The sequence below is a fragment of the Lepus europaeus genome, chromosome 19, assembly GCF_033115175.1.
Source record: "Lepus europaeus isolate LE1 chromosome 19, mLepTim1.pri, whole genome shotgun sequence".
Taxonomy (NCBI): Eukaryota; Metazoa; Chordata; class Mammalia; order Lagomorpha; family Leporidae; genus Lepus; species Lepus europaeus.
This window is the reverse complement of record NC_084845.1, coordinates 62,873,106-62,899,309: the sequence shown is the minus strand read 5'-3', so window position 1 is coordinate 62,899,309 and position 26,204 is coordinate 62,873,106. Positions and strand designations below refer to the sequence as shown.

The 26,204-nt window shown below is 48.1% G+C and overlaps 1 protein-coding gene across 1 annotated transcript in view; it reads left to right on the top strand.

The window, feature by feature from the left end:
- The first annotated feature begins 5,814 nt into the window (after window positions 1-5,814).
- Window positions 5,815-26,204, top strand: part of ADAMTS18 (ADAM metallopeptidase with thrombospondin type 1 motif 18) — a 154,537-nt gene continuing 134,147 nt past the window's right edge. Inside the window, exons 1-3 of the mRNA XM_062176570.1 lie at window positions 5,815-5,904; window positions 6,004-6,100; window positions 8,863-9,179. Of these exons, the coding sequence (XP_062032554.1) occupies window positions 5,815-5,904; window positions 6,004-6,100; window positions 8,863-9,179 (504 nt within the window). The remainder of the gene's footprint in view (window positions 5,905-6,003; window positions 6,101-8,862; window positions 9,180-26,204) is intronic.

The following is a 26,204-nucleotide window of genomic DNA, read 5'->3' as shown; positions in this document are numbered from 1 at the left end:
AGTAACGGGACAAAGTTAGCCCAGAATCTTTAAACCCCACTGATGAGGAAGTCATGTGGTATCCAAGTGGAAGCGTAAGTAGAGTGGACCACAATAATGACTTGCTTGTATATGTTTAGTTATATCAGAAATCCAGACTCACTCAACAAGAATATTCATAGGGATGCCCAAGGATGTGCACGTCTAACAACTTTCCAGGTGATTCCGATTAGCTGTTGTTGCCCATCCTGGTTTTCCCAGGTCCAAGGCTTAAGGGGACCTGAATCTGAGCCTCTGTGCCCGGTGGGGTCGTCCACAGTGGTGGAGAAGGAAGAAAGAAGACCTCACGAATACAAAAGTCATTTGTCTTCCTGGGAAACCTGATATTTTCCAGAATTTTTGTAAAGTATATGTTCCACTCTTCCACTGTGCAGAGAGAGCTCAGAACTTGGCCTTGAACTCATTTGTGGAAATAAATAGTCTAGTTTTAATACTACCTCTTGGACCTCTGGCAAACAAGCTACTTGTAATAGCAGGGCTTGGGAAAAGACTAAAAATAGCACAGGGGAAGCCAGCCGCATGGAGCTGAGGAAAGCTAGCTGGGGAGAGAAAACCTTATCACCCAGATGACCCAGACAAGCTCAGGTTCTAAAGGGAAGGAGTCAATGCCAGCGTTCTAAGAGATGCAAGAGAGCGGGTGTTGACTCTGCACCAAACCCGTGGTTCAGGCGAGAGGTTCTGTTTCCTGTGTTGTTGCAAATAGATGTGGTTTGAAAGGCTATTATCTGTCACTCATTTGAATCGCATTCTTGATTTTGTATGGTATATACTTACCTTTCAGGATGGTTCTCTCTGAAGAAGACAGAAAGTGTTAGGGCCTGCAGCTCTGTCACCTTCCACCTGGTCCCTGTCCCCTCCCTGCAGATGCTGATAGCTGTGTTGCTGTCTGTGCCTCATTGCTGAGACACTGGGCAGAGGACATTTTTCGGCCGGCGCTGTGGCTTAACAGGCTAATCCTCCGCCTTACAGCGCCGGCACACCAGGTTCTAGTCCCGGTTGGGGCGCCGGATTCTATCCCGGTTGCCCCTCTTCCAGACCAGCTCTCTGCTGTGGCCCGGGAAGGCAGTGGAGGATGGCCCAAGTCCTTGGGCCCTGCACCCGCATGGGAGACCAGGAGAAGCACCTGGCTCCTGCCTTTGGATCAGCGAGATGCGCTGGCTGCAGCGGCCATTGGAGGGTGAACCAACGGCAAAAAGGAAGACCTTTCTCTCTGTCTCTCTCTCACTATCCACAAAAAAAAAAAAAAAAAAAAAAAAAAAAACCAAACAAACAAAAAAAAAAACATTTTTCTCGGAAGTCTTCAGTGAGGCCAGCCCATCGCCATCTCCTTATTCTGCCTTTTGGCTACTGTGTAGGAGTAGGTTCAGCCCTGTGTTCTACTTTACTCTTCTAGGTTTGGATGTACAACTTTGCACGTGAAAATACCTCCTGTAGGGAACAGCCAGACACCTGCTCAACAAAACCTGACAAGCCATGTGACGCTGCCTGGGAGGGAGAGGACGGTTTGGACTGGGTCACAGCACAGGAAGTCAGCTGAGCTGGTGAACGTGTGTTACTGTCTGGGGGGGAGGGGTGTGTGCCTCTTGCCAGGAGGAGGTAAGTGACTGAAGGTATTTTGTTTTGACAAAAATAGAAGAAAAACAAAACAAGTAAGCAAGGAGAGCCAGTGCCTAGAACCGTGCCATTGCTTTTAGAGGAGAGGAAGAGGTGATGGGGCTGAGGGAGTGGGAGGGTTGCTAGCAGAGGGTGAAATTGTGGCATCCCGCTGTATCTCACGTATCCCTACTATTTGCTCCCTGCCTCCCAGCATTTTCAATGCCTGCTGTTTTTGTCATGTTCTGAGCAAAGCTAGGCAGAATACAACAAATCAGCACTCCCTGCCCACCACCACATTGGGTTACTGTCACCTTTAGGTGGTCATTAAGGTGTCTTAGATGTTTGGTTTTAAAATCAGCTAAGACTTCTATTTCCAAGTAACTTAGAAGCGGGTGCTAGCTGCTTTGTAATCCACTCTTTAGAAGGTTAGACCGGGTGCTCCTGACTCTTGTCACCATCTAGAGACAATTTGTACATATTGCAGGGCCAGTTCCTGGGAATTGGAACCTGTAAAATCACCCCGGACGTTTTGGCTTTGGGAGGGTCTGTGTCTTTTCTCCAGGACAGCAAATGGACCCTGTCATCTGCAAATGAATGGAACTGGAAGTTCTGATCCCTGCATCTATGGTATGTAAGAGGTGAGTCTTGGTTTCTGTACCACCGTGGAGGACCAAGATCTATAGAGAGTCAAGAGTTACTCCGGTGTGGGAGCAGAGCTGGACGATCAGGAGGAAGGAACCACCTATATCAGGTGCAAGGGGAGCCTCCGGTCCCCTTGAGGCAGGCACTCGGCAAATAAAAAGTCTGGGTGAACGATGATTCATGTAGACAGGAAGTTGTCACAGAAGAGGACTGGGATGTGGACTGTTCACCCTGGTTCGCATCTGGGGCAGTTTTGTCTCCCAATATTTTGTCACAGCTGTGGGGGTGCCACTGTCATCTGGCCAGCAGAGGTCACAGAGGCTGCTCCACATCCTATGGGAATGAGGCTGAGAAATGCCACAGTCTAGCAGCACATTGGCCGTTCTCCGGACCCCCAGCCCTACCGGTGCTGAGTAACCAACATTGCTGACTGCAAATGAGGAAAATCAGAGTGCTGTGGACGATTTCCTGCCAACGCATCTTGAAGAAGAGGCACGAATCAGGTATACGATTATTTTCAGCCAAGGGCGGGTAAACCACGGAGTCCTCCAGCTGCCTTCTGTGTTGCATGTGATGGTATGACCTGTAGCCTGTCGATCCCAATCTCCCTTTATATTCAGTCCACTGCTTGCAGGCACAATTTATAGCGCTGTGTATACCTCCTGTCTTTCATTTGATACATAAAGTTGGTACATATTTATGGGTACATGTGCTGTGTTTCAGTACATGTATACATTGTAGAATGGTCAAATCAGTGTAAACATAGCTACCTCTGTAAACATGTATCATTTCTTTAAAATGAAAACATTCAAAGTTACTCAGGCTTTAAAAAAAAATAGAGAGGGGGATGGAGTTGTGGTGCAACAGATTAAGCCACTGCTTATAAATCTGGCATCCTGTTGGAGCACTGGATCAAGTCCCAGCTGCTCCACTTCCAATCTAGCTCCCCACTAAAGTACTTGGGGAAGCAGCAGACAAGATGATGATCCAAGTACTTGGGTTCCTGCCACCCTCGAGGCAGATCCAGATGGAGTTCCTGGCTCCTGGCTTCAGCCTGGCCAGGTCTGGTTTTTCCAGCCATTTGGGGAGTGAACCAGTGGAGGGAAGGTCCTCTGTCTCTCCTCTCTCTGACACTCTTTCAAATCAATACGTCTTTGAAAAAGCATACAGTGTATTATCACCCTCTGTAGACACACCACATGTCTTCAGCCTCCCGGTTCCTTCTGTGTCCAGTGCTTCACTGAAGTCACATAAATCACTTGGGTCTCCTATGTCAGAATCACCTGCAGGCGACTCACACTTGGGCCTTACACTGAGTGTACTGAATGAGAATTTCAAGTGCCTATCACCCAGGAATCTGCATTTTAATCCAGCATCCCAGGGCAGTTGTTTGCATATTAAAACATGACACAGGATGCATGAAGTCACAGAAACATGGTGTCATGTGCACCTGCATGTAAAACTCACTTATAAAGGGCTCGGAAAACATATTCATTCTTTTGATGGGTTAGATGGATTCCTGTTTTAGGGATTAGAAAACAGAGTCCGCAGGGCCTTACAAATATTGCTCAGGGTAACCCAAGCGCCGCACTGATTTTCTCACTGGGAGACGTTGCCTCATTCCCCCAGGCCTATGTTGTGCCCCCTTCTCTGCCTCTCTAGCCTGACCTGTACCTCTTCCCCACTGCACCCAACCACAGACTGTGTATGCTGAGCTGTCGCTTATTCTCAGCTGGGCTTGGAGCTCTCGTTAGCCCTCTGGGTACCCCTCGGTATCCCATCTACTTCCGCTGCCACCTCCTGGTGCCAGACTTCGTGCTATCAAGAGCGGCCTCACGTGTCCCTCTCTGGCCCTTCACGACCACTCCCTGGCCATGTGCACACTGAACCCTGGTCCACATCATGTTTTATACTGCAGGCGATACTGCTGCCCACACACATGAATACAAAACAACTTCACATAAACCTAGTGGTTTCCTGCATGCCTCGCCCCAGTCTACAAGGTCCTCCTGGCCTGGCCACCTGCCGTTTCTGTCTCTCCTGTAACTCTTCCATCGTGGTGCACACTTGCCCTAACAAGAGCTTCATTTATGTCATGGTTTTTTAAAAAAAGATTTATTTATTTGAAAACAGAGAGACAGAGATCAGTCTCCATAGGCAGGTTCAAATGGCCGCAATGACAGGGGCTGGACCCTGAAGAAGCCAGGAACCTGAAACTCTATTTAGGTCTCCCACATGGGTGACAAGGGTGAGGCCATCTTCCACTGCTCTCCAGGTGTATCAGCAGGGATCTGGGTGGGAAGTGGAGCACCCAGGACACACATCGGTGTTCATATGTGATGCTGGTCTCCCAGGCAGCAGGGGCACCTGCTATTTCACAGCACCAGCTCCCATGCTCCCCTCTGCTCTTAGAAAACTGACCCGCACTCTTGGGCATTATTTAAAATATTTCCTAATAGGTGCTTTACTCGTGTCTGTACACACCCACACGTATGGACATCTTAGGAACGTCACTGTTTTCCTTGGTACCACCTTTGGTCATTGTGATTGTCACTGTTGCTGGGTTATCTAACACGGGGTCCTTTCCACAGGGCTCAAAGGATCAGTACGCTCCTACGTGGGCTGAACAATAGAGCAAGCACACTATCAGGTGTCTGGGGAGAGGAGGAAAAAGACCCAAACCTTGCAGCTGTCCCCCATTTGCTCTTTCTGGCGGGACTGCTCTTTGTGAGGTGACCTTGAGCGCACCTGAGCCTCAGTTGCCTTATCAGGGGTTAATCCTTCCCACCTTACAGGGAACGGGCCCGAGGCAGACGGCCAAAGACGGGAGGGGATCGCTCCAGGCATTCAGGGGTGTGGGGAGAACGGCCAACATCTCCACTCAGGCCGGACAGACTTGTCCAGGAGAAGCCCGCACGGGCTGCGAGAGAAGTGGGGCCGCTTACCTGAGCCTCCCCCTTCTCAGCTCATCTCGGGGGAGCTGAAATTACGTTTTCCCAGCCTGACCCAGGGCGCACCCCTCCCTCTCGGCGCCGCCGGCCCCTCCCTCCCCCTCACTCCCACCCGCTTCGCCCCCTCCCTCGGAGCCGGAGCCCGGAATCCCACGCCCTTGCACCAGCCCGGGGGCTCGGACGAGCCCGGGAGCCGCTGGTCGCCAATCACCGCGCGCTGGAGAGGCGGGCGCTCGGCTCCGGCGCGCTGGGGAGCCAGCTGGCGCTGCTCTCCCCGGAGCCTCAGACGCTCCCACCGACACAGACAGACGCACAGACTGGCGGGCGGGCGGGCAGGCACCGACAGAGTCTCCCAGCCCTTTGCGCTGCAGCCCCGGCCCGCGGAGCCGCGAGCGAGCGCCGGGAGAAGGGAGGGCGCGCGGGCGGCCCGCGGAGCGGAGGCCCCGGGGCGCCCGCCCTGCGTGCGATGTGAACCGCGGCGGCTCCCACCTGGCGCCGCACCTGGGGCGCTGTGCTCCGGGCCGGCGGGGAGAATGCGCGCCGCTCGTGCGCTCCGCCCGCCGCGTCCGCCCGCCCGCACCTGACCATGGAGTGCGCCCTTCTGCTCGCGTGCGCCCTCGCCGCCGCGGGTTCCGGTCCTCCGTGGGGCCCGGCGGGGCTGGGGCGCTTGGCCAAGGCAGGTGCCGCTGGGGGCGCGCGGAGAGCGGGTGGCAGGGGGCACCCGGCGGCAGCCCCAGCGCGCCCCTCACGCGCTCTGTCACCTTTTTTCTTGCAGGCGCTCCAGCTGTGCTGCCTCGGCTGTGTGTGGCTCACCGCAGCTTTAGCCAGTGACAGCAGCGGCGGCGGCGGCGGCGGCGGCGGCTTAAACGACGGTTCGTATTTGCGCTCCATCCCTAAGGGTCTCTGCAGCCACCTTGTCCTCCCCTAACACCTAAGAGAGACAAGACAGAAAAGCGTCCCCCTAACCCGGCAGATGTGTGCGGGGTTGGAACGGCTTGGTGTTTGCAGGGGTCGGGGGCGGTGCGGCCAAGGCTCTCAATTCAGCAGAAGAGTCGATGCCTCAGGCTACCAGTAGCATAAAGGAGAAAAGTCTTTGCCCACTTCACGGCTTGCTGAGAAAAAGTATTCGCACCTGCAATAAGCAATCCGACAGGAAGTGGGTATTGGCTGCAGGATTAATAATCAGCGGGCTCCTGGCATGTCCTTCCTCCCTGGGAAGTCCACCGAAACCAGTGCTTGGTGGGGGAGAGGATGCGAGCCCCTTCCTCGCTCCACCTCTGCTCCCTTCCTGCCTTCGCCTTCTCCTGTCCCGGATTGCCCAGCACTGTTTTGCACAGAGGAAAGCAGGTAGCACCAGCACCCCCGGTCCTTTTATCCCGGCCCAGGTTCCCCAGCCAGAAGCTTCCAGTGGCGCTGGCAAGGGAAAGCCTTGTTTCCCCCAGCTGCAGGGGAGCAGCCAACTCCTGACCCAAGGTGTCCAGCAGAACCTTGCTGTCCAGCCCGGAATTCCTCGAGGCCTTGGAATTTCAGCTTTGCAGGGTTTTCTCCTTGTCAGAGCCCTAGGGGTCATTTGGGGGAGTGGGGGGATGGTGGCCTCCTGGCGGACTGCCAGGGAATGAATCAGAGCAGGACGGGAGCGTCCCAGCAATGAGCTCCTGGGAGATTCACACGCTTTGTCCAGCCAGAGAGGCCACAGTTGTACAAACCACTCCGCAGTTGTCAGGATCCAGCGACTGGAGACCCCTCCTGCCCCAGCCATCACCAGCGAGGGCCCCGTCGTTAGCTAGTTTTGGAGCCAGTGGATCGGATCCCTCTTGGCAGGGGGCTCTGGCTGCACCTGTGTCCATGGAGGGCTGAAGGCCCAGCAGCCTGCCCGCCCAGCAGCCTGCCCATTCATCCCTGGGGAACTAATAGCAGGTGTCTGGGGGTGAGGACTTGGCATGCCGATTCCATGGAAGGCAGCCTGGAATGCACCTTCCCCTCCCCACTCCTTCCCAAGTAAGAGCAGGCAGAATTTGAGATGATTTGGGACACGCAGGTAAGAAACAAGTTAGTGCAGAGACTCTGGGGGTTACATCAAGGATAGTTTGCCTAAGTTAAGTTTTAGTTTGCTGGAGGGAGGAGGTGGGTTTGCTCTAAGAAAACCTGGGTTTAATCAAGAGCCGCACACCTGTAAAACAACACACCGGTGATGTTTCAGAGCAGGGAACTAGGACACCTTCTGCTTAGACGTTTAAAAGGGAAAACTTTTTTTCCCACAATTATTTTAACAATATGGGCGCTGATGTCGAAGCCGTCTAGTTGAAGGAGAAAACGGGAGAGGTAGGTTTGAAAGCAGCTGAGAGAGCCGCCCAAGCAGTTGGTCACAGACGGCTCAGGTGCAGAAGGAAGCAGGTGAAAACTGTGGCATTGAAATTGTTTTCAAACCAGGTGAGCCTACTCGATATATTGTTGCTTATTAATCCCTGTTAGCTGCCTTATGGTTGGTTGGTCTGTTCCCCCCTTAGCTTTTCCTGGAGGGTGCAGCTGGTGGGCTGGGGTGGGGGTGATTGTTGATTTTTGGGGGAAAATGAAAATTGTTCTACCTTTTCCTGGAGGATCCAAGTGACCCTGTGCTCTTGTTGAGTTATTCGGAATCTTTCTAAACGCTTCCTAAATCGGTTTGCGATAGTGTGACACCAGCATGGAAATACAGAGTTAATGAGCAGAGAGCATCTTGCGAATCATTTGAAGGGATGACCCTTTTTGGTCTTGGTGTTATATGAACGAAAACTCTGCGTGCTGGCTTTGCCTTTCAAACAGAAAATTGTTCTGGAGCCCCTCTTCTCTGGAACATGCAGCAATTAGTGCTGCTGCAGGGAGCCAGGGGGAAGGTATTTCGAAACACGCTTTTCCAGGTCTGCTCTGGTCGGGCACTCCCCCCCAGCAACATGTCTGAGCAGTTCCAAACCTCAGACTCTCTCGAGGATGGTTCTGGCAGTTTGGGAGGCATTTGTATACCAAAGGTCTCTTTTATGCCTCCAGTTAATGGGATTGTCCCTGTGAATGCTTTCGGTAGAATTCTAAAGATGTTAACAGAGTGGGAGTTTTGTTATCAGGCACAAAGGTGTTGGATATGGGAAGCTGGCGTGGTTCTATTCGTTATCTGTGCGATCATCTGAAATGACTCAAGACTGTGAGTTAACACTGGAAGTTTTACCTCTGCCAGAGAAATCGGTTCCCAATTCAGTTTCAACATGACATTCTTCCATCTCCTGGATTAAAATAGCCCCATTTATTGACATTTATGGCTCAAAATTAATTTGGAAATATAAAATCACTTTTTATATATTGATGACTCTGTGGTTAATAGATTAAAAAAAAAAAAAGTCTGCCTCTGCAGGCCACACGAGTTGTGACATTACCCCCTCCACCATCTTGACACGGATCAAAAGTGTGCCAGACTTTGAGATACTGGAGCCCACGGTAGGGACCACAGGGGCCTTCCTCCTCCTCTCCGTGAGCTGCTTCAGTTGCCTGAGATCTGGGTGCAGGGCAGTAGGAACAAAGATACCGTTGAGCTGTGTCGTGCTCTCTGTCCACCTGTGGGCGTGACGGGCGCTGGGCGCTGACGGCTGAACTTTTCCCATTGCAGGTTACGTCTTTGTCACACCCGTAGAAGTGGACTCGGGCGGCTCGTATATCTCACACGACATTTTGCACAGCGGCAGGAGAAAGCGATCGGCACAGGGTGCCAGGAGCTCCCTGCACTACCGATTTTCAGCATTTGGACAGGAACTCCACTTGGAACTTGAGCCCTCGGCAATTTTGAGCAGTCACTTTATTGTCCAGGTACTTGGAAGAGATGGTGCTTCGGAGACTCGGGAACCTGCAGTGCAGCCATGTTTCTATCAGGGATTCATCAGAAATGACAGCTCCTCCTCTGTGGCGGTGTCTACGTGTGCCGGCTTGGTGAGTACAGCCCAGGCCGAGTGCATGTCTCCCCGTGGCGTTTGGTGTAACTGGAACTAACAGATGTCTGCAGTGTTACATGTTCCTCGGGCCAGCTCCACACATTGACACTGTCAGCTTTGATATGCCTAATATTCGCAATTGAATTAATCTAATCTCCCAGAGAAAGGAAATAGAATAGAACTTTAATTACCATTTAGAACATGCTTTTGATGTTTAATGGTCTGGGCCTTTTCATTCTCTGTGTTTGAGAGGATCCCCAAGGAAATTAACTTGATGAATGCCATTCGCTTTGTGAAGTCTTGGGAGACCAGGCGTTCTATAAATCTAACAAGCTGCGTGTGTCTACGTGGCTTTGAAATGGGAAAACTGTTTCAAGGCAAAAAAATTGTATTTAGCAGCCCTGGACAGCCCAGCCTTCAGCTTGACTGAACCCGGGCCTTTGGTTGTCTTTTACCTGGCTGATGGTGTTGCCTGTTCATGTAAGACATCCTTTGAGAATATGGTGTGCTCCTGTTGGAGTGCTGGCAGGATTATGTGTGGCATCCAGGGAGACAGGACGCTGCAAAGAGCTTGGGACAAAGTGTTGTTTCCTCTTGGTGTAATCCTCATCTATCAACGTAAATGATACCTGTCTGAGGGCTCAGGCTGATGCACAAGGCAGTAAGTGGTGTTCTGGGTTGATTTCCTTCTGTGTTGCAATCAACAAGTGTCTTGAACAGACAGCAGAGCGTATGAGTTGAGACGTGTGGTGATCACGCTGTGGCTTGGCCAGCAGGTGGAAAGTGTGAGAAAGCGCACTTGAGGTTGTTAGAATGGAGCCGGCGCACTGGTGCGAGAACAAGCCGGGGTGGCTCAGGTGCAGGATTCTTGTGTTCTTTGCTAGTTAAAACTTTCAGTGAAAAACATTTTTTTTAGCATGCCTGAAATTTAGCCAAGTGTTATCACCCCAGCTTCAGTCACGATATCCATGGGTCTATTGGAAGGGTAAAGCAAAGACTGAACTCTGCCCAGCTCAACTTCATCCATTCAAATGATGAATGTGGTTCATTGATGACCTTTGTATTACAACATGGCTACACACATACATGTTCTGCACACACACACACGTGTGTATGTACCCACATGAAAATATGACTCGATTTTTTTGTTTTTTTGTTTGTGGTTAATCTCCTAGTGTTTATTTTATTTAAATAGCATTGCTCCTGTGATTCTTTCTCTTGCTTCTCTTGTTATCCTGAATTCTCCAGGAGTTCACATACCACATCAACATGGCTTAAACTCCCAAACCACATACCAGTGGTTCCAAACAGTCTCCCTGGGTTTGAATTCTCATACCAACACTTCCTCCTAGGGCCTTCGACAAGTTGCACAGCTTCAGCGTGCGTTGGTTTGTTCATCTCTAAGATGGGATTAACAAGAGAAGTTAGTCCAGGGGACGGCGGAGGTTAAATGGAAAGTGCTGCGGCGGTTCCTGGCAGGGAAGACGGGCTTCGCAGCTGTTGTGTTTCCAGCAAAACTCGGCCTCATTGTGTGCAGCTCTCTGAGGAGTCCGCCCTCCAGGAGTGGTTGGAAATCTGATCAGCTGTCTCCTCTTGCTGTGTATCAGGTTATGTCTCCTAAGGAAGAGATTCGCTTTTGCGCAGGGAACAAGTGATCACTCAGCACATGAAAATAGAATAGGTTAAAGCTCTCCAGCATTGTGATGGGTGTGAAAGTAGTAGTTGACAACTGGATTGGCCTGTGTGGCAGCCTGCAGGAAACTGGAATGCTGAGACTCCGCTTGTGTCTACCTTACAGCAAGCCAGTTGCAAGTCCTGAGCTAATTACCCTTAGCTCTCTAGGTCTCAGGTTGCTCCCCTGAGCCATGTAAGATGATTTCTAGGATCTCTGCCATCTCAAAGATTGTTACTGTGGTTCTCCAGTTGGTTGGCCCTCACAGAGTCCGCCTGCTGAGGTGTAGAGAGAGACACCAGCATAACTGTCTGTTAGCATGTCCATGCTCCACCAAACGGCCACAAAATGCAAACCCCTACACCCATACTCTCGAGAAAAGCAGACAAAACAAGAACAAGGACAGAACCACAACTAGCAAGATGAGACTTTGTATAAATCTTGTTCCCTTGCATTGATGTGTAATGTATATTCAAAAACATAAAATGCACAGTCAGCATCTATATCCATGGGTCATTCAACACACTGCAGATCAAAATTGTTTTTAAAAATATTATCTGTGATGAACAAACACTTTTTTAAACATGATTCCCTAAATGGTACAGTACAATATCTATTTACAGAGTCCACATTGTGTTAGGTATTAAGTGATAGAGGCATGACTGGATGTGCACAGATCATATGGAAGTACTGCGTTTTATACAAGGAACCTGAGCATCCATTGATTTTGATATTTGTCAGGGGTCCTGGAAGCAATCACCCTAAGATACTAAGGGGTGACTCTATAGAGAAATTGCTGAAATCCTGAGTACTGCTTAATGCATTTCCACAACATGCACACCCATGTATCACCAACCAGATCAAGGAGGACACTGTACACGTTCCAGAAGACTCCTGCTTCATTCCCATCCCCATCACTACCCACCAGAGGGAACCACCAAACTCTCTTGTAACCTAGTTTAATTTTGCGTCTTTCAAATTTTTGCATAATTGGAATCATAAGGTATTTATTATGCAAATAGAATGTTAAAGTATTTCTCTGTGTGAAGCTTCCACAGTGTTTCTATCAAGTTTGCTTCCAGTTGGAATCAAAGAATCGGTAAACATTATTATACTTGCTTTATGGTGAGCTTACAGACATAGTGTGACTTTGTGGGTACTGGAATGTTCAGCTTTAGTAGGTATCCTGGATGGGCTTTTCAACATGGTTGCAATAATTTATACTCAGTGCCCATTAATGAGAATTCCAGGTACTTGACCTCCTCCCCAACACTTGCTAGTGTCTGCTAGCCATTCTGATGGGTGGATATGACGTGGCACCACCCTGTGGGTTTAGTCTGCATTGTTGGGATGGTCAGTGACACTGAGTACCTTTTCTTAGGCTTGCTGACTCTCGCTACCCTGTATTGTCATCTGTCTGTCTCAAATAGTGGATATAATCAAGAAAGAGTATAAATGTTGCAACCTAAATTGTGGTGTTGATTCCTTTCTCTTATTAGCAGGAATTGTGAGCAAAGACACTCGCTAACTTAACATCTTTGTTATTAGAGCTGTGCATCTCTAGCGGTGCATCTATTCTGTTATGGAAAAGTCTCAAGCAGAAATAATGAGTCCTGTGAGGTTCTCTGAGGTGCTGTGAGGAGACACTTCACTGGGGACATGGAGAGACGGGGATGGAGAAGTAACTGCATGAGGAGGAAGGGTTGGTTTTTCTGGTTACTCATCAACATTGTTCAGCGTCTTTGACCAAGCAGGGGTTCCTAAGTTGTCTGAAGTTAATTGGCAGCTACGACAATAGATTCAGAATAGTGGCTGGTTCAGAAGAGAGGAGAGGAACGAGACTGGGAGATAAACTTCTTTACTTCTAGTGTCTACATCGGGGTTCCTCTCAGAGTGGGGCTGCACCACCAGCCTCGGGATTGCTTCAATTGGGGTAGCAGTCTCCTCGGGTGCGTGCAGCGTGCATTAGGAAAGTAGTAAGTCAACTGTAAAGGCCTTGGCAAAGCACAGTAGTAAAGCTAACCATTATCCTGGCTGCTAGGGAAACCGCAGGAGAAAGTGCAGAGAGCTAGCAGGGCTGCAGCAGTGCGCACAGCGCTTCTTGCACATGCATGCAGGCAGGGGATTTCCCTTAATTCAGAGATAGCTATGCTTGAAATAGGTGTCGTGTTTTCTTGAAGTGCACCCCATCCCTCTGCTCAGCCGACAGGCCCCACTTTATCTGTTGCTTGCTTAGAATCATTGGTCAAACAAGAGCTGTAAGCTTTCCACAGTGAATCCTGCCTATCCTTTTCATTTGAGGGTGACTTTTTAAAATGTGACCTAGACAAGGTCACGAGACCCCACTACACCAGGTAGTGTTACACTCTATGGAGTGTTTGGGTTTGTACCCTTTGTCCTGGAATCTTGGGATTACAGATTAACTTAATAGAACCACTCTCTGTCATCTATGTCCTTTTAACTACATCCAGTCTCCCCCTGACCATGACCCTGAAGAGAAAGTCCTTGTGTCCAGCATGTTCATGCTGTTGGAACCAACTTTCTTATGAATTTGACCTGTCTTACTTGATTTTGTTATCTATTTTTTTTCTATTTTGTACCCCTCCAACAGATTTTTTTAAAGATTTATTTATTTGGAAGATGGCGAGACATAGAAGGAGAGCTAGAAAGAGATCTTCTATCCATTGGTGCATTGCCCAACTGTCCCCAAGAGTCAGGGATAGCCAAGACTGAAACTGGGAGCATCTAGGAACTCCTGAAACCAGGAGCTCCATCCGGGTCACACATGGGGATGCAATGGTCTCAAGGACTTGGGCCATCAGCGGCTGCCTCACAGGCATGTTAGCAAGACAGTGGATTGGAAGACAATGATAGGAGACATGGGCATCCCAAGTGGTAGTTTAACCTGCTGTGCCACATCCCCTGTCTCCTTTATTAAAAAAAAAAAATTACTTAATGTGAAAGGCAGAGACAGAGAAACAGATCTTCCTTGTGCCAGTTTGCTCCTCAAATGACTTCAATAAGCAGGGCTGGGCCAGGCTGAAGCCAGGAGCCTGGAACTCCATCTGGGTCTCTCCGTGCAGACAGATGACAGAGACCTCCCAGGGTGAGCGTTAGCCAGAAGGTGGAGGCCATAAGCAGAGCCAGGATTTGAACTCGGACACTTCAGTATGGGATAGGGGCTTCCCAAGCAACTGCTGCACCGGGTGCCTGCCCTCCCTTAATTTTCTTTTCTGGCAGAACACATCTGTATGTTTCTTCCTGTGTACTCAAAGTTCTAGAAGACTTTCCTGCAAAGAGTACTCCACCCTGGCAACCCTTTCTTGATAGGACAGTGATTGCACAGTGCGAGCAGCAGCTCCAGCCTCATGGGAGGTGCTCAGACGGTGAAGTCCTTCACCCACAGCAGAGTCGGGGGCTGGACTCAGAAATGCATATTTTTATTTTATTTTATTTTTTTTGTCAGGCAGAGTTAGAGAGTTATAGACATTGAGAAAGAGACAGAGAGAAAGGTCTTCCTCCATTGGTTCACTCCCCTAATGGCTGCCATGGATGGCGCTGCTCTAATCCGAAACCAGGAGCCAGGTGCTTCCTCCCAGTCTCCCATGCGGGTGCAGGGCCAAGCACTTGGGCCATCCTCCACTGCGCTCCCGGGCCACAGCAGAGAGCTGGACTGGAAGAGGAACAGCTGGTACAGAATCTGGCGCCCCAACTGGGAGACTAGAACCCAGGGTGCGGGGGCCGCAGGTGGAGGATTAGTCAAGTGAGCCACAGCACCGGCCAGAAATACATATTTTTAATTCTCTAGGTGATGGTGATACCTATCAATACTTGAGAGTCGTATAATGGAGATGCTCAGGTTTTTGGAATTTACTGGAAGGATACATTGAATTTTTCTTTCAAGAACTATTTAGCAGCCTCTGTGTATCGGGCACTGTGTATAGCATGGCAGACAATGATGTAAATAAGATGGGTGCTGGAACCAGGTCACAGAGCGTCCAGCCTGGAGAAGATGGAGCGGTAGTTGTAGACCTGCAGAAGGCTGCTCTATTGTGAAACCAAGCTGTGACTCGGGAGAACTCTGGAACAAGGAGTTCACAGGTCTAGTTTGAGAAATGCTGGTGCTGATGAAATTGTGCCAAACGTGACCTCTGAGAGCCTTCAAAGGCTCATCCATCGGTGAGGGGGCTTCAAAAAGTTCATAGAAAATGTGCGTTATGAAAACACGATGCATGGATTGCAACTTTGCTTGCACTAAAAATAAACTTGAAATATTCTGTTTCCATTTCCTGGAGAAGCGGCGTTGGTGGGGTGGCAAGAGGGAGCATTTTCTATCCAGGGACCACTCCCCAAATACCTGCAATGAAGCCAGCAGCTGAACTCAGTCCAGGTTTCCCAGGTGACGGAAACCCAACTATCGGAGCCATCACGGCCGCTTCCTGGTGTCTGCCATTAAGGAAGACTGGAGCCAGGGCCAGGACTCCTGCTGTGGCACTCTAGTGTAGTATGTGGGCATCCCAAGCAGCATCTTAACTGTTCTGCCAGATGCCCAACCCATTCTCCCTTTTTTTAAACCACAGATTTCTTAACGTCTTGTACCTGGGCTCTGCGGTTCACCATAAAAGAGCAAATCCTAGGTCTAAGATGATTTGGCCATTGTTAGTACCCAGCATGACTGACAGCCATGTGCCCCAGTTCAGAACACACCTCTTGCTTAGCAAACCCTAACCTGGACTGCATTCTTTGTGTGAAGATCAAGTGGAAAGGCACGTGAAAGGTGTCACTTACTTTGCACTTCTGCCTGGCTCTGTACACGTGGGCACGTAAGCTCAGTAGGGCAGAGCTGCAGAGAGTGGTAAACTTTTGGTGTCCTGTGAGATCTTCTGCCCCATGTCCACCCAGCTCATTGCTGTGTCAGACCGTAGGTGGAACGTGTTCCAGCATCGAGGCTACCCTGAGGATCCCCTCCAGCCCCCATTCCTGATGCACCATCCAATTTCGTCACTTGGTTTTCCTGCATTTCCTTTTTCTTTGTCTCCCACAATTAAGCCGCAAGTGGCATTTCTCCGTTATGGTTGGCTGCCCTAATGTCTCCATTGTATCTTTCTTTGGTGGTGCACTTTTTAGACTCCAACTGCAGGGACCCATTCTCCAGAGAGCCTGGGTCCCCGAAAGGAGCTTTGGAAGCAATTGTTTTTCAATAAGCGGCATGGATGCTTTGATCTCCCCTTTTCAAAAGTATTTTATGACTCAGAAAACTCGGTCATTGAGTTGTCTGTTGCTGGCCACTGCCTGCCAAGTAGTCTTTAGAAAGCTGATTTCCATTCATAAAAGGGCTGAAGTGAAATGACCTTAGTCCCAGGCAGGCAGAAAGAGACTAGCTGTGTTGCTCTGGAGGCTTGTGTGAGCCAGCGGGGTTTGTGGAATTACATACACCCCCTTGGAACTTTCCGGTCACTTGAGAGGATCATGTGAAATTAAGGATTAGGTTGGGTCATATTTACATGTTTTTGATACAAGCTGACCCAAATCAGAGCTGTTTTCTTAGGCTGTTGCCCAATTCATCAAGAGTAAAAAGACTCCCCCCCCCCCCCCCCCTTTTGGCTCCTTTCCTCTAGTTGTCTTCAGACATAATTTAGGAAATTACTCACTTAGAGCAACACTTTGAGCAAAACACCAGGCCAAACTCTTTGTTTAAAAAAAAAAAAATCCAAGGTTCTTGGCCAAGAGCTGGACCCCTTGGTGACTAAGGGCAGGTTGAGGTGTCTCACAAGGGAGTCAGAAAGGCCCGCTTTCTCCCCATGCTGCCTGCCTGTGGGCACACTGCTGTCCCCACCGCCCTGTGCTGGGAGGATTGGGCTTCCTGTGTCTGTGCCTCTCAGCTGTCGAGGGACAAATGGTCAAGTTCTCTCAGAGGATTCTGAAAGCTTCTATCCATTGGCAGCTGGACTCCCCGTCGGAGCTCGTTTGTGATTGTTCTGGTCTTAGAACTAGGAGAGGCTCTGGGAAGGAAATGGCCACTGAATTGAGGACCACCCCCCCACCCCCCACCTTGGAGTATCTGAGCCCCTTGAACCAGGAGGAAAACACTTGGGTCTTGGCCATCATCCAGGTGGCAATGTTGGTGGGTTTTGGTGGGGGATAGCATCTACTTTATCAATTATGAAGAAATAAAATGAGAGAATCAAAGAGGAGAATCAACAAGTAGATAATGGTTTAGGTCAAGGATAATGAGAGTAGCTTCTGCAGGGGGTTTGCGGATGCTCGATTGAAAGAAAAATTCTCAATGTGCAGGCTGAACAGAGTTCACAATGTGAATTACCACTAGTCATGATATTGTATTAATTGCCATTATAATATAACTTCTTCCATATAGGACTTTGCAGAAGTAACTGAGGCCAATCCTTACCACCCAGACAGGAGTGAGTGTTAGCCCAGACCAGATAAAAATAATTGCTAATATTTACCAAGCACATAAAGCGGTTAAAGTTGGAGACACAGGAAGTAGGCCGTTTAGCCAGCTATCTGAGGAACAAGGCCTGTTTTGGATACCCATGTCCCACATCAGAGTTCTGGGTTCTGTCCTCTCTGACTCCTGACTCCAGTTTCCTGCTGATGTGTGCTCTAGGAGGCAACAGGTGATGGCTCAAGAATTTAGGTTCCTGTTCTCTATGTGGGAGATGCCTGTTGAGTTCTTACCTCCAACTTTGGTCCCAGCTGGGCCATTGTGGGCTTTTGGGGAGTGATCCAGTGGATAGGCCCATGTGTGTGTGTGTGCGTGCTCTCTCTTTCACTACCTCTCAAATAACTTTATTTTTTTTTTGGCAGGCAGAGTTAGACAGTGTGAGAGAGAGACAGAGAGAAAGGTCTTCCTTTTTGCCGTTGGTTCACCCTCCAATGGCCGCTGCGGCCGGCGCACCGTACTGATCCGAAGCCAGGAGCCAGGTGCTTCTCCTGGTCTCCCATGCGGGTGCAGGGCCCAAGCACTTGGGCCATCTTCCACTGCCTTCCCAGGCCATAGCAGAGAGCTGGCCTGGAAGAGGGGCAACTGGGATAGAATCCAGCACCCCAACCGGGACTAGAACCTGGTGTGCCGGCGCTGCAAGGCGGAGGATTAGCTTGTTAAGCCATGGCGCTGGCCTCAAATAACTTTAAAACCTGGAAATCCAAAGCTATATTTTTATAATACTTAACTACCAGATGGTATATTGATATATAAGGTGTAAAGTAGCTTGTGTTTTCCCTACCAAGCACTTCAAAAAGACCTGGGCGCTCAGGAACACAAGTACCTTTGTTCAGGCCCTACCACTGAAACTCCAGCATGCATCCCAGTAGGGTCTGGGTGCTGATGTTTAATGAGGGAGACTCACAGAAGTGGGCTCCCTGTCTTGAAGGTGTGTGAGAAGAACCTTCTCGGTGGAAAGCCAGGACCACTGGAGAGTAGCTTTCAGCCATGTGAGAAGCGTCTGTGATGATTCACACACACACACACACACACACGTTACCCAGGATGGGTGCTCTCATGGTCACTGTTGGCTTGATTGTACTAAACAAGCTGAGTGACTGAGAACCCACCCTTTGCATCCGTGCTCTCCACGAGCCTAAGACAGTGGCTTAGCAGAGTTCCCTTCTGCAGAGCCTATGCTTTGGTCAAATCGCATGGTTTCCCACCACCAGCCGTAAACAGTTGAAGAGAAAATGGTACTGATTAATTCCTGAAGGCCAAATATAAACAGGCCTAATGATAGCACTGCACATTAAAACTTCCAGGACCAAAAATATTTGCCTGGACTTCATACACATCGCTGTCCACAAACCCAGGAGTTCCTCTTCAGTAACATCAAGTTATTTTTCCCTGGAAGCCCGTTCCCACGGTTTTTCTATCCAATTACAGGGCAGAACACACTAAATACCATAATACAAGTCTGGTGAGAGTGTTCTGTCTGGACGGCATGTGCACCTCTCCTGAAGGGAGACCTTTGATGTATCTCAGGATTTTACTTTCAGCTGAATTCCTTTGATTACTTATTCATTACACTGAGCTTTGCAATATTTCTTCTGCCCTTATTATAACTGCAAGTCAAGGGGGCCTGCTTGCTGACATAAATTATAAATTACAGAGCACACATCACTCATTGGCTAGGAGTGCACTCTGGGCTCCCCCTCACTGGAAAGACAGTCCTTAGGAGGGATTGAGATAAGCTGGTGAAGGAGATTATCTCTGCTGGTTGACCAAGCCCTGGAGCTTCAGAACTCGGTGCGTTTGTGTGGCTGTGGGTTCACCCTGGGATTCGGCAATTCCTCATCTTACTGTTCCATTTCACTTTGCCACTTCCAGCAGTCAAATGTAGAATTACCTAAAGTTAATTGCTCTGTGGGTAGGTCATGAAGGCAGGTTTTTTTTTTTTCTTTCTTTTTTTTAAATGATCGAGTCTAGGTTGATTTTACCCAGATCAGAGATGTGACGGAAGTGGTATTGAAATGCCCCGTCGCCCTCTCAATAAGCTAACGTCTAGTTCTACAGGTTAGTGTTCCATAGTCTGCCTTTCCCAGTGAAATGCCTGGATGTAGGATGAATCCCATCCCTACAAAATACTTCCCTTTGTGTGTGAAATAAATGCCAGCCTCTGTCTCAAATTACATATTTAATTCTGTTATTGGTGACTTAAAAATAAATGTGGAACAATGATTCATAGTGCAGGAAGCTTAAAAAAAAGAAAAATCGCAGACACTCATGCGCTGGTCCCACCCAGATCGAGGAACACAGTGTCTGAGGCCGGGGCTGGTGTGCGTGTGTCTCTGAAGACTCTCCGGCTGGTGCTCGTGGACAGTGAAGGGAGAGGATCCATGGGCCAGGTGAACATCAGGCGTGGGAGAGACGTGCTGACATCAGAAGTGCCATGTGCAGTAGAGACACAGGATGGGGTGTCCAGCTGTCTGGGATTTCAGTAGCTCAATCTCATTCGCTAGTGATGTGGTCTTGCAGAAATTATTCTTTGGGAAAACCTTTTATTTTGAAATAATTTAGGCTCACCAGAAGATAGAAAAAAATGATCCTGAGAGTTCCCATGTATCCTTTCTCCAGTTTTGAGAAATTATCGAATTATCTAAGAATAGCTTCCTTGTCTGTAGAGATTTAAAAAAAAAAAAAAAAAAAAACTTCAAAGGGCTGCAGTGAGAATTAAATGAGATAATGTATAAAAAATGTAGGAGGCGGAATTCCAAATTGCCCTCCAAGATTCCAGGATTCTGGTGTGCATACCACCCTTAGTTACTGTATCAGCAGCTGGTCTACCACTGCTGGGAGGGGTTGTTGCTGAGGCAGGTAGGATTCCCGTCAGTTGGCTTTGAGATGGAGAGGTTTTCCAGGTACACCTGGCTTCAGCACACGAGACCTTTACACTGCTGTGTGTCTGGAGGTCAGAGACCGGAGAAGTTAGACGATCAGAGCTAGGGGGGTTCGCCATGGGACAGATTCTCCCCAGAGCACTCTGGGCACAGGAGGGGCCGTGCTACCAGGAATGGGCAGGCTTGCCCTGAGTAGCCTTTAACTGACAGCAAGGAAACGGGGCCTCTGTCCCTCTACGGGAAGCAGCTGAATTCTGACAGCAGCCTCAATGAGCCTGGCGGTGGATTCTTTCCCAGAGCTCCCAGAAAGGGATGCAGCCTGGCTGACGTCCTGATCTTGGCCTTAGGAAACCCTCACGGAGAATGCACACACAGCTGTGAGTTAGTAGTCGGGTATTTTTAAGCTGCTAAATGTGCACTCATCTGTTAAGCAGCAAGAGAAAACAAATGTAGAAAATGCCTGTAGGGCTCACCCTGCAGCCGCTAGTCAAGGCTGTGTGGGCCCTTTCCCGTTTCAGGTTGGTGGTAAGCTCAAACCATCGGGTCAGCTGCTCTTCGTACCTGAGACAGGTGAGGCAGTGTGTCCAAGGAAAAGCAGCAAGTGTCCGTCGGTTGCTTAGGGAACAGTCCGGTTTAGTATGGAGGTTTTGAGTGCATATTATTGCTATGTTAGGATGGATACTTCTTTCCTGCTGGGGCTGCTTGTGGGCTGTTAAGCAGCTTGGCTGGTTTCTACCCATTAGATGCCAGTGGAGCCCTCAGTTGTAGCAACCAAAAATGCCTTTTGGAGGGCCCTGTGGTCCCCAGTTGAGAGCCATTGACCTTACAGTCCAAGATAGCTTTTAAATAAGAGGCATTTCTCAAAGTTTTCCCCCTAGACTGTACATGCTATTGATTTTGGTGTCATTAAGAATAATGGTTGCTGCCACCAGAGACTCTGAGAGCATCCCATTTGGGCAGTGGTTCCTGTCGTAGCTGCTCCACTTCTGATCCAAGTCCCTGCTAATGGCCTGGGAAAGGCAGTAGAAGATGGCCCAGGTGCTTGGACCCCGCACCCTCGTGGGAGAAATGGACGAAGTTCCTGACCTCTGGCTCAACCTGGCTTAGCCCTGGCCATTGTAGCCATCTGGGGGGTAAACCAGGGGATTGAAGATTCTCCCTCTCTCTTTACCTTCGTCCCTTTCTCTCTGGTACTCAGCTTTCAAATAAATAAATAAACCTTTAAGGAAAGAATAATGATTGCAGAAATTACACCCAACTTTGAGAAACTTGGCTGTTGAGACTGTGAATGGTGTATGGGAACTGGGAGTAGATTGAATGGCAGCTGGAAAATCATCTGGGAATGTTTTAAAAGATGTGTATTTGCTCTTGAATCTCACAGCATGCCAACCCAGACTACTGAAAATAATTGGATCTGTAAAAAAAAGATATATTTATAATAAAGCTTACTCTTAAATTCTTAAGAGGAAAGGGGCTTAACCATACGGACATATATTAGAAATGTGGATTCTATTCTGGATTGTCAGTTGACCTCAGATCAAAGTGAGATGCCTTTTAGATTCTCCTGACCTCTACAAATGGGGGCTATGGGCAAATCCGGGAATGAAATCAGAAGTTTTTCTTGATTTATCCATGCAGGCTCCTGTCTGAGAACCTTGTAAAGGAATACTTAGTTTTTTTATTGCATGTGGTTGGATCATTTTCATACTTATTTTAAAATGGCCACTCTGCTTGAAGAGGCCAGGAGCTTTGTTTTAATTGGAATGTTAGACATGGACCCCAGTTTTGCCTTTTCTATGGATTCAACAACTGACACTTCTCAGGTATCCCTTCCTTTAATGAGCCCATCAGCAAATGGGGATTAGTTCACTGGGATTAATATTATTAGCTTTCTATAAGTTATTTAATCTCCTTGTAAATATACCAAGTGCTTTGCAAGTCCTCTTGTATTTTCCTCTATGCAATCCACCCACCCTTCTAACCCAAAACATTGATTTCCAACCTCATATGTGCCCTTCATATTATAGTATACTAAGGAATAACAAAAACTACAGCTCCTAAATTCTAGGACAGTCCAGTGTCAGGGTGGGCATTAATGATGTCATGAATGTAGATTCATGAGGACAGGGAAACAGACATTATATTACAGTTGTTTCAAGTCCCACTGAGCACATGCAAAGAAGTGATGGAACTAAACTTTAATATGGTGGGTAAGCAATATGAGTGGTTGCATTTGCTCTCAAGAATGTACACGCGCACGCACACACACACACACATCAGATGACCCTACGTAAGTCCATGAAGGTTTCATTGCTCACAGGCCATTTCAAAATAGGCCCAATTCTGACCACTCTTTGTCACCTCCACTGCCGCACTGGGGTCTGCATTCCTCTCTCTCGCCTGGATGCCTGTGACAGCTTTAGCTGATGAGTGTCCTGTGTATTCCTCCCACAGCAGCTGGATCACTGAACTTTCTTCCGCTCTGGCAGCTAGTGGCTTTCCACGGTTCGGGGTCTGTAGTCCAGATTCCGTGCCAGGGCTTAGAAGACCTTCAACCTGACTTTGCATCTCTAACCTCACTGTACACTGGACCCCCACCCTTGTGGCCTCACTGTGGTCCAGTGCCCCCCAATGCCCCTGCTTCAGTGGTTTGCATTTCGAACGCTCTCCTCCTGGGTGTCCGTCTTTACTTGCTTTGGTTCTTTGAGCAAAGGCCATCCTTGCAGAAAGTTCTGCCTCACCCCTCTGTCACTTCTCATCCTGTTGTATTTTTCTTCATGCTCCTCGTCACTCATCACCTGACTGACTTATTCATTGTCCCGTGTATGTAGTCCTCCCCTCTGCTGTACCTGTTGTGTGAGATCTGGGGCTTTATTTCTGCTGTTCATTACTGTAGTTCACGTGGCTAGAATACTTCCTGGAAAATGAAGGATACTCAGTTCCCATTGGCTGTATGAATGTATTTAATCATTATCCTAGCGATTTAGAAATAGGTTGGTCCTATGTTTGGAAGACACCATGCATTGAATATTTCTCATTCAGGAAAAAGCATTAGTTGAATGTCTTCGATGTACAAGCTAGATTTGGGGATTCGGAAATGGGAGTAGCTACTTAGAATTTTTATTTATTTATTTAAAAGATGACGTTACAGAGAAAGAGGGAGAGACCGAGGAGATGGATCATTCATCTGCTGGTTTGCTCCCCGTAGGGCCACAACGGCCACAGCTGGGCCAGTCTGAAGCCAGGAGCTTCTTCCAGGGTGCAGCAGCCCAAGGTCTTGGGCCATCTTCTGCTGCTTTCCCAGGCACATTAGCAGGGAGCTGGATCAGAAGTGGAGCAGCTTGGAATTGAACCAGCACCTGTATGGGATGCTGGTACCCCAAGAGGTGGCTTTAGCTGCTACACCACAGTGCTGGCCCCTACTTATACTTGATCTTAGCCAAAAGGCCAAGAAGCGATTGGCTGCTACTTATAACTTCTTATAACCTGCCCCAAATCCATCTTCCTATTCTGTTGATGAAACATTACAGATTGCTTTGGGGGCCGACCATCCCCTGCCTCAGGAACTGGTGGGGAGGGAGAAGGGTGGAGGTGACACGTTGTGTGCATAGAGAGAGAACACCTGATAGCGTCGTCCAGTGAGAGGTTGAGGGATACACATGTAACAGGAACAGAGCCACTAACATGAAATTCTGGTACTTGAAGGGGTAGCAAAGAGGCTAAGAGGTGAGCCCAGGGCTGCAAGTGCCCATTGCGCCAGCTGAGAATAGGGTCGTCACAGCCCTGATGTCTAGCTGTGCCTCACTTCCAAGTACACTGGGATTTCTACACAAAGGAATCATAAACCCTTTTCTTTTGTTAATCTACTTTTAGTTTAGTGGCTGTCACTTTGAGGTAAAAATCCAAACTATAACAGAAATGATTTATAGACACACTACAGAGAGCTCATGGTCTCGTAAGGGAAACAAGAAAGCATAAGACAACTAGGACATCGAACAGAGTGGCTGACGGGTAAACGCAGTGAGCGATTTGCCTGCATGCTCCATAATTCACTATTTATTGGGTTCACTGCCCATATCACAGAGTATTAAGCATCTAGCATTGTCAGTATTTGTTCGTAATAGTGCATCTTGGATACATTATCTGTCTTGTTGATTCACTACTTTGTATGTCGACTGTCCCGTGAGCACACATCTCTCCGTGGCGTGCAGATGGCGTTAGAGCAGTAAGTGCACGTGAGCACCCTCTGTGCCTGGCAGCGAACAGCTGGAGGAAACAGCGGCTTTGTGGCTGGCTTGAAGGATGACTTCACACCTGGCAACCACTTCTAATTGATGTCTTTGGAGAGTGGCGTGTGGGGCCATGTTGTAAACCAAGAAGGCTTATCGATGGATTGCATTACTCAACATGCATATGCAGTTCGTTTGTATCTTTGAAAATGTTTATTTTAATGCATCTAATTTTAGTGAGCACCAGATTTGTATTTCCAATTAATGATAGCATAACCCGTTTTTGTTCCCTATGGAAACTCTTTTTTTCTTTCTCTTTCTCTTTTTTTTTTTTTTTTTTTTTTTGTTTTGTTTCATGCCTGGAGCCCCACTTCCTCTTTGATCTAGCGCAGTGCTGTCCAGTAGAAACAAAACACAGGCCAACATATATAATTTTAAGTTTTCTAGTAGCCACATTTTAAAAAAGAGGAAAAAGAAATGAGTAAAATGTGTTACATTTTATTTAATCTACTGTATGAGAAATATCTCACAATATAATCGAGGCAGTGATAGAGATATTTTGCTTTATTTGTCTCATGAGTCATCAGAATCCAGTGTGTATTTTATAGTTACCGAACATTCAGTTCAGACCAGCTACATCAGGAACCTGGTAAGTGGCGACCAGCCAGGACGGAACAGATAGAAAATCTCCAATCCAGAAGTTCCATAGCATCTGCAATGAAAGCAGAAAGGCAAGAGAGGGCCCCTTTTTATTGCTTAGTATATTAGCACTGTCTTCCAAACAGTAATTTTAGAGGATACTCAGTTTTCAGTCATGTGCTGTTTTGTGTTGAAAGGGTGATATTTTGGTTTGGATGCACTTGGTCATTATACAATTACATAGAAAATTATACAGTTCTAATGGTGAAAACCAGATTTAAAATAAGGATACTGAGTTAAATAGTTCCCTTGATAATAAGGGAAAGATATTTTGTTTCAAAAAATTTCAGAATTTACATGCCGAATTTCTTATAAATTTCTTCTGAATTTGGTCAAAGTTTACTAGTTAAGTTAACTTGAGTTTTGTTTGTTTTTTTTTTTTTTTTTTTTTTTTTTGCTGTAAATGGAAACTTCCTTATTAAATCTCAGCTTTATGGTTGGTCTTCATAACTTCCCTGGTTATATGCATAACGTATTTAGGGGGCCGGCATTGTGGTACAGCAGGTTAAAGCCCTGGCCTGAAGCACTGGCATCCCACATGGGCACTGGTTCTAGTCCCAGCTTCTCCTCTTCCGCTCCAGCTCTCTGCTATGGCCTGGGATCGTAGTGGAAGATGGCCCAACTCCTTGGGCCCCTGCACCCACATGGGGGACCTGGAAGAAGCTCCTGGCTCCTGACTTTGGATCAGCGCAGCTCCGGCCATTGCAGCCAACTGGGGAGTGAACCAGTGGATGGAGGACCTCTCTCTCTGTCTCTACCTCTCTCTGTAACTCTGTCTTTCAAACAAAGGAAATAAATTAAAAAAAAAAAAAAACTTTGGAAGCAAAGCAGAACACCTGCATCATTTTAAAAGGATCTACAGTCAAGAAAATAGAAGCTAATGTCACACTGTTGTAAATTTCCTTCCCTAGGAGAAGAATCCAGTGACAGAAGTACTCCATGGTAGTGTACATTCACGTACACATCGTATCTGACTTGGGATACATTTAATGTCTCAGAAAACTTAGTGATCTTGATCTGTGTCTGCTCAGATAGATCATTTGGCAAAGTTCTGTTACTGCCAGCAGTGGCAACT